At 39.3% G+C, this 8,539-nt stretch overlaps 1 protein-coding gene across 1 annotated transcript in view; it reads left to right on the top strand.

Annotated features, from left to right (window-relative positions):
* ABCA5 (ATP-binding cassette, sub-family A (ABC1), member 5) overlaps positions 1-8,539 on the top strand; it is a 96,174-nt gene that overhangs the window by 2,081 nt on the left and 85,554 nt on the right. Inside the window, exons 2-3 of the mRNA XM_006872293.1 lie at positions 3,722-3,926; positions 7,499-7,660. Of these exons, the coding sequence (XP_006872355.1) occupies positions 3,722-3,926; positions 7,499-7,660 (367 nt within the window). The remainder of the gene's footprint in view (positions 1-3,721; positions 3,927-7,498; positions 7,661-8,539) is intronic.

Raw genomic sequence — 8,539 nt, 5'->3', positions numbered from 1 at the left:
CATGGTCTATCTTGAAATACAGTGCTGTCTGTTATACGATAATATCTATACACTTACAAGGAAAACCAGAGGATAAAGCACTGGGCCACAAAGTCAGTTTGAACAACAAGGTCATCGATTCAAACTCACCAGCTGCTCTTTTGAAACCTTATACAGGATTTGTATGAGTCAAAACTGACTGAATGGCACTTAACAACAACATAAGGAAGATCAGTGAATACCACTATTATTCAAATTTGCACAACAACAACTAAAGCCAGTGATGATGAAACTAATGAATTCTACCAACTTCTTCAATGTGAAATTTATTAAACATACAATCAAGATGTATTGATAATTACTGGAGATTGGAATGCAAAGGTCGGAAACAAAGAGGAAAGATCAGTAGTTGGAAAATACAACCTTGGTGATAGAAATGATACGGAGATCCCACGATAGAATTTTGCAAGACCACTGACTTCTTCATTGCAAATACCTTTTTCTAACAACATAAAAGACAACTTTTCACATGGACCTTACCAGATGGGATACACAGAAATCAAATCGACTTCCTCTGTGGGAGGAGAGAGCATCAGCCAAAACAAGCCAGGGGCCAGCTGTGGACCAGAACATCAATTGTTCATATGCAAGTTCATGCTGAAGCTGAAGAACATGAGAACAAGTTCATGACACCCAGAAATTTTCTTAAGAACAGATGTGATGCATTAGAGATTAATGACTGAAGATGAGAGGAACTGTGGAATGACATCTAGAACATAATAAAGGGGAAAACCCCCCAGGTCATTAAAAAGACATGAAAGAAGAAAAGACCATAATGGATGTTAGAAGAGACTCTGAAACTTGCTTTCCAGCATAGAGATGTTAAAGCGAATAAAGAAATGAGTAAGTGAAAGAGCTGAACAGAACATTTCAAAGGGCAGCTGAAGAAGACAAAGTCAAGTATTATGATGAAGTGTACAAAGACGGGTTAGAAAACCACATGCTCAGCATTTCTTAAGCTGAAAGAACTTAAGAAAAACTTCAAACCTTGACTGGCAAGATTGATGAATTCTATGGGCAAAATAATGAATTATGCAGAAAACATCAAAACAAAATGGAAGAAATGCACAGTCTTTGTATGAAAACCATTTCATGAGATAGCTTATGATCAAGAACCAATGGTACTAAAGCAAGAAGTTCATGTTGCACTGAAGATATTGGCAAAGAACAAGGCACCGGGAATTGATGGAATACAAATTGAAGTCTTTCAACAAAACTGGTGTAACACTGAAGACATATCTGTGCTAAGAATATGCAAATCATTTAGCAATATCTTTCCTATCACATGCATGTAAAATTTTGCTGAAGATAATTTAAAAATGGCAGTAGCAGTACATCAACAAGGAACTGCCAGAAAGTCCAGCTGAGTTCAAAAGAAGACATGAAGCTAGGAATATCATTGCTGTTATCAGATGGATCTTGGCTAAGAGCAGAAAATACCAGAAAGATATTTACTTGTGATTTGTTGACTATGCAAAGGCTTTTGACTGTGTGGATCATGACAAGCTATGGATAACATTGTGAAGAATGGTTTTTCCAGATCACTTGATTGTGCTCATAAGGAACCTGTGCCCAGACCAAACGGCAGTCATTCAAACAGAACAATGGGATACTGAATGGTTTCAGGAAAAATCAGGAAAGGTGTGTGCTGAGGTTGTATTCTTTCACTATAATTATTCAATCTGTATGCTGAGCTAATAATCAGATAAGATGGATTAGATGAATAAGAGCATCATTAACAACTGTGATATGCAGATGATACAATCTTGCTTGCTGAAAAAGAAAGGACTTAAAATACTTACTGATGAAGATTAAAGACCACAACCTTCAGTATGGATGGCACCTCAATGCAAAAAAGCCAAAATCCTCACCACGGGACCAATAAACAACATGCGTATAAATGGAAAAATGATTAAAGTTGTCAAAGACTTCATTTTGCTCATCTTAACCATCCACACTCCCGGAAGCAGCAGGAAAGAAATCAAATGACATATTGCATTAGACAAATCTGCTGCACAAGACCTCTTTAAAGGCTCACGTGCAAAGTTACCAGTTTGACGACTAAGGTGCACCTGACTGAAGCCGTGGTATTTTCACTCGCTTCAGATGCATGTGAAAATTGGACAATGAATATGAATGACCGTAGAAGAATTGATACATTTGAGTTTTGGTGTTGGAGAAGAATACTGAAAATACTATGTACTGTTAGAAGAACAAACAGATTATGTGTTGGAAAAGGTACAGCTAGAATGCTTCCTGGAGGCAGAGATGATAAGACTTTTTCTTTCATACTTTTGACATGTTATCAGGAAGGATTAGTCCCTGGAGAAGGACATTATGCTTGTTATGTTGAGGGTCAGTGAGAAAGAGGAAGATCTCCAATGAGATGGATTGATACATGGCATCAGCAATGGGCTCAAATGTAACAGCAGTTGGGAGGAGAGCACAGGGCTGGGCAGGGTTTCTCTCTGTTGTTCATAGCGTCGTTATGAATCAGAACCAATTCGAGGACACCTAATATCAGCAACAATAGAAGACATCTGAGTGTAGTGTTAGAAGTGTCCATTGAAGTCTATTTAAAATAGACATTCTGATCGAGACTTAGACAATTTTATAGTAGTTTTAAATTTTATACAAGAATTTTTATTACGATATTTCTATCAGTAACCTAAGATAATTTAAATGTTAGTTTTTATATCATTTTAATTGGTTATGTAACTTGAGTTTTACAATATTTCAGTAGAAGTGAATGTAAAGGAGAACATTACCTCATATGCCTGTTCGACTAGGTGAGATGTCCAACACACTGCTTCTTTCTTGTTAGAATTGCTTTTACTAATGTCTTTGTGTAATTAAGAAACCCACTATTGTCAAGTCAATTCTGACTCATAAGATAGGGTAGAGCTGCTTCAGAGGGGGGTTTATTTATTTTTTAGTATCTTTTTAAGTTTTGATTGTGAATTGAGTGATTGTTTACATGGGAGAATATCAGCTTTACATTTATCCTACCATATTTCGTTTCATTGCAGTGATTACAGTCCCCTCTGTGCATCATCAGACAACCAGAGGGCACACCCTGCAAGCCTGCTCCTTGGCCGCCAGCACACAGCCCCTCTCCCTCCCTGAGTCCAGAGTCCCCAGCTGCTCCCTTTCTCCATGTCCACATCTCTGCCTCCATCTCTGGAGTCACTGCTTCTCTGGATAGGGTCCCTCACTCTGCTCTTCTCCCTAGATGGTCCCAGGGTCTTCTGCTCCTGGACTGCAAAATCAACCACTCCCCTCCTTTGGTTACAAAACTCTACTTTTACATTTGCAACACTCCCAATCAGTCCTGATAGCAATTATTCACTATTGAGCCACAAGACTGTTATCCCCATCTCCAGACAGGTTGGAAACCACTCAGTGGAGATTACCTTCCCCCGCATCCTCCTGAGGGTTTTCAAAGCTTGAAATCTTGACAGAAGCAATTTGTCACAACTTTCTCCCTTGGTGGGTTTGAACCACTGACCTTTTGGTTTGCAGGCATGCATGTAACCACTCTGTCAGCAGGACTCCTTGTATTAAAGAAAGGAGACTCACATTCCTCATTTTAAAGAAAGTATTAAATATATAATTTACATGGGAACCCAGTGCCACTGTCTAATCTTCTAATCATTTTGTTTCTTTCCTTTTTTTTTTTTAGGAAATTCTTTTTCCACTGTTTTTTTTATTTTGGTTAATATTAATTAGTATGCTGCATCCAAATAAGAAATTTGAAGAAGTGCCTGATATAGAACTTAATACTGGGGGAAAGCCTGCCTTCTCTAACCTAATTCTTGGATATACTCCTGTGACTAATCTTACGCAAAGCATCATGGAGAAAGTGTCTGCTGCACACCTTCCTGATGGTATTATGTGCTTTTCTTCATATTAATCTATAACACAAAGCCTCTTCATTCCGTCCTTTCTCCCTTTTTCTGAAGAGAGTTTTATAAACACATTAAAGTCATCTTAGTCTATTGCTTTTGGTTTCTTGTGAAAACAGCAATCGTTGTCTCTTGGCAGCAAGAAATTTTTGTATACTGCCTTTTCATATTGAAATTTTAGACCTTTTATAAAATTGTTCAAGAACGATTTTATAAGATAGAATGCTTGCTAGGCTATTTCATTCTGATTCCAATTTGTGTGTAACAATTAAGAAGCTAGAAAGATAACATAAAGCAGTCATTTTTTTCAGAGTACATTCCTTTGAATGGAGTTATTTTGAAGTGTAAACTGAAGAAGTACTTAGTCCTGACGACTCTGTATCTAAGTCCCTATGACTGTTTTTCTCCATGTTTATACTCTTCACAAAGAAATTGACTCGAAAATAGTGTAAGCAGTGAGGTAGTGTGTGATTAGAATGCCGTTGAGAACTGGAGAAAGTGACTGAAATGTCTCAAATCAAAACCAGAAGCCACTGCCAGCAAGTCGATTCTGACTCATAGAGACCCTATCTAGGGTTTCTGAGCCTGTAAATCTTCATGGGACCAAATAGCCTCATTTTTCTCCTGCGGGGCGGCTGATGGGTTTGAACCCCTGACCTTGTGGTTAGCGGTCCAGTGCTCACTTACAGCACCATCCATGGTTCCTTTTTAATGTCTCTTTTTTGGTTTAATGAAAAAATGCTGAATAAAAGGTTAGCATGTTATATCATCAATCATATATTGTTGTAATTAATTCACTTCTAGTGTATGCCATCACATTATTCTACAGTGTATTACTAAATGGATTTAATTATAATTATTTAATTTAAATTAATTAATCAGGAGACAAATTTTAATTTTGCCAATATTTTTTTTTCTTGGCTTATTGCTGTTTAATATTTTATTCCAGATTTTATTGATATAATATTTTTAAAAACAAACAAAACACCCCAGAAAACTATTGCTATCAATTTTATTCTGACTCATAGTGACTCGGAACTAGGGAGTATTAATTTAGGTGCCCAAATGGTAAAACTGTATAGAGAGCTTTTAATATCTTTTAAATGGCAGAACTGTCTGAAAATGGGATATACATTCATACTTGGTAACATACTGATAGGATGCTGAATTGATAATATCTTCATTCGGTCAATTCTGGAATTCCATGTCTCTCTTGAAGGTGTCATAATAGTTAAAGTTTTAATATTTAAGTAACAGTTTATAATTTACAAAGCATTTTCATGTTTGTTACTGCATTTGATGTTCAAACAATCTGGTGTGCCAAGCTAGGTGGTGTTGTGTCGTTAAGTGCCGTCGAGTCGGTTCCGACCCATAGTGACCCTGAACAGGGTTTCCAAGGCTATAAATCTTTACGGGAGCAGGACGCTTCATCTTTCTCCCGTGGAACAGCTGGTAGTTTCAAACTGCTGACCTTGCGATTCGCAGCCTGATTCATAACCACTAAGCTACCAGAGCTCCGTAAGCTAGGTGTAGTGTACATTAATTAGCACACTAAGGTTCAGAGAGGTTAAGTGACCTGCTTGTGTTCACACAGTTAATGAATCTCAAAGGCAAGCACTATTCCTGTGTTCTTTCCATTCCTCCACATGTTCTGAAGTTCAGTAGTGAAGCCTGGCAACCAAATTGCAGTAGAGTATTTGAAAATTGGTATTTAATGTGTAAGTGAGTTGACTGCATTTGTTATTTTCTCCATATATTTATTGTCTAAGAAATGGATAAGCAATATTGGACTTCAGTGATGATTAGTATGCAAAGAAGGAATATAGCGTAGTTACTGAAATACATTATTTGGTTTTCTAGACTTTTGTAGTTAAGAAGCTATCTAACCATAAAGTAGCCACTCATTTATCACATCATTTGTAGCTTGTCTTAGCTGGTTTTACTTTGAGAGAGAGAACTGAACTGCATCGTTTTCATGATTTCTTTGCTAACTGAAACCTTAGTTTGAATTTGAACAGTGTACCTAAAATGAAGCCTGCTGGTTGTGGATTCTCAAGGAAGAGAGGATATGGTGTTGAAACTATTCACTATAAAGTTTAGTATAGCTCATTGAGGTTCTTACAAAATGGGTGCTCTTTTAGTGAAATATGAGTTCTGCATCTGGCTTTGTAGTGTGCTTTATCATAGTCTTAGTTTAGTATACTGACATAATTTACATAATTAACCGATGGCTGTGTAGTAGTAGCGGTATAATTATACCATTCTTTCGTTACTTGTTATTTGATGTTTTCTTTTGTTGTCGTTGTTAAGTGCCGTTGAGTCAGTTCGGACTCATAGCGATCCTGTATTGGGTTTCCGAGGAGTAGCTGGTGGGTTTGAACCACTGACCTTGCGGTTCAAACTGACCTTATGGTTGAGTGCTTTTCCTACGGTACCACAGGGCTGAATTCCTTTTTGAAGATGATAGGGAAGTTTTACTGACTGTAGAAACGGGAGGGGGAGTGGCATGTGCCCACCTTGGCTTCACTAAAGGGAAGGAGAATTAAACAGTATTAGCACAAGGCTTGTTCTTAAGGAGGCTGAGCTTAGACGTGCCTCCACCCTCCAGCCTTCTCTGTCAGTTCTGGTACCCACCGTCCCTCCCGCAGCCCTCTCTACTCAGCTGGTTCATTCATTCATTCCAGTGTCCACCAGAACTCACAGACCATAGGATTATGGAGTTAATTAGGGAAGTAGTTGTTGTTGTCAAGTGCTGTCGAGTCGATTCCGACCCATAGCGACCCTGTATAGGGTTTCCAAGGAGCAGCTGGGGAGCTTGAACCACCGACCTTGCAGTTCAAACGGCTTTGCCGTCTGGCGCATTAACCCACAGCGCCACAGAAATGCTAAGGATACAGTTCTGATCAGGCACAGCTCTGTGGTCCTTGACCTCTCAGACAGCATCACAAAGCTCTGTGAGGGATGCTAATCAATGTCCAGAGACTCTCCACTGTACGCCTCACAGCCTCAGCTGCAGGGATCAGGCACCCCACTCCACAAGGACCCTGAGCTTTATCCGCTTGGTGGGCTGAGAAGCTGTGGCTCATGCTCTGACTTTCGGTTCCGCTGCTGCCCCTCCTCTGCCTCTCGTCTGCCTCTCGTCTGCCCCTCTGGTGTTCCCTCTTTCTGTGTCTGGGACGAGGAGGTTCAGTGTGCAAGAACTTCACAAGCCCTTCCAATGTCACATCCATCAAATATGAAGGGACTTCAAAAAGTTCATGGGAAAATGGAATTGAAATAGAATGGTGTTTTTTCCATGAACTTTTTGAAGCCCTCATATAATTGTATAGGAGTCCTGGTGTGGCGCTGTGGGTTAATGTTCCAGACTGCAAAGCTGTTTGAACTGCAAGGCCGGCGGTTCAAGCTCTCCAGCTGCTCCTTGGAAATCCTATACGTGGTTGCTATGGGTCCGACTCGATGGCACTTCACAACAACATGTAATTGTGTACTTGATCTATTGTGTTATAGTAAACTTTTTAAATGTATAAGTTAACCATAGTTATATTATTTTGCAGTCATCATTTATGAAGAATATGCAAACGAAAAACAATTGGTAACATCCAGTGTTTCTAAGCCCAGTAACTTTGTCGGTGTGGTTTTCAAAGACTTCATGTCCTATGAACTTCGTTTTTTTCCTGACAAGATTCCCGTATCTTCTGTTTATGTGGATTCGAGAGGTAAATAATTTCAAAGTAATTATTGAAAGTGAGTCAAATGCACCTCTTTGCTGTCTTAATTCTTAGGCAGAATTTGATGGTGTTCAGCATTGGCATTTTCAGCAATACCTCTTTGTTCAGACAGAAAATCTGTTAAATGTAACATTAAAATATACAGGTAGGCTTCATTTAACATCCAGGATATGTTCTATGAAATAAGACATTATGTGCTGTGGCTGTTATACAAACATCTGGAAGCCAGGCCACCACCACTGTGCTGAGTTTCTACATGGAAAGTGGCTCTGCTGGTACCAGAACTGAGCCCACACTTACTTTTCCTACCCCTCCTGCCACTACTGCTCTGAGCGTCACCACTGTGGAGGAGCTGTTGCCTCATGTCTGTCATGTGCACAGTGTTTCCGTACTGAATGGAGCCATGTCTCAGCGGGACATCACCCTTGGGGGCTGTGGTGGCATATATGACGTTGCCACCCAGGTTGGGTGCAGATGAGGGGATCAGAGAGCTATTGAGAGACAGCTGGGATCTCTGGATTTCAGTACTTAGTAAAATTTGTTCATTACAACTTGTTCTATGATTAGAATTTCTGAACTCCTGATGTGGCACTGTAGGATAAAGCGCTGGAATGCTAGGTTGGTTTGAACCGCAAGGTCCGTGGTTCAAACCCACCAGCCGCTCCTCAGAAACCCTATGAGTTGGAACTGATTCAATGACAACAACAACACCTTATAGGACTAGGGACATGCATAAGGTCAAACGTGGCCTAAAGAGACATTAAGCAGTTACATCTATATGTTTATACACAGATACCTAACTATGTGTATCTATATGTTTATACACAGATACCTAACTACGTGTATCTATATGTTTATACACAGATA

The sequence above is a fragment of the Chrysochloris asiatica genome, unplaced genomic scaffold, assembly GCF_000296735.1.
Source record: "Chrysochloris asiatica unplaced genomic scaffold, ChrAsi1.0 scaffold00192, whole genome shotgun sequence".
NCBI classification, from domain to species: Eukaryota; Metazoa; Chordata; class Mammalia; order Afrosoricida; family Chrysochloridae; genus Chrysochloris; species Chrysochloris asiatica.
This window is presented reverse-complemented; position numbering and strand designations above follow the sequence as displayed.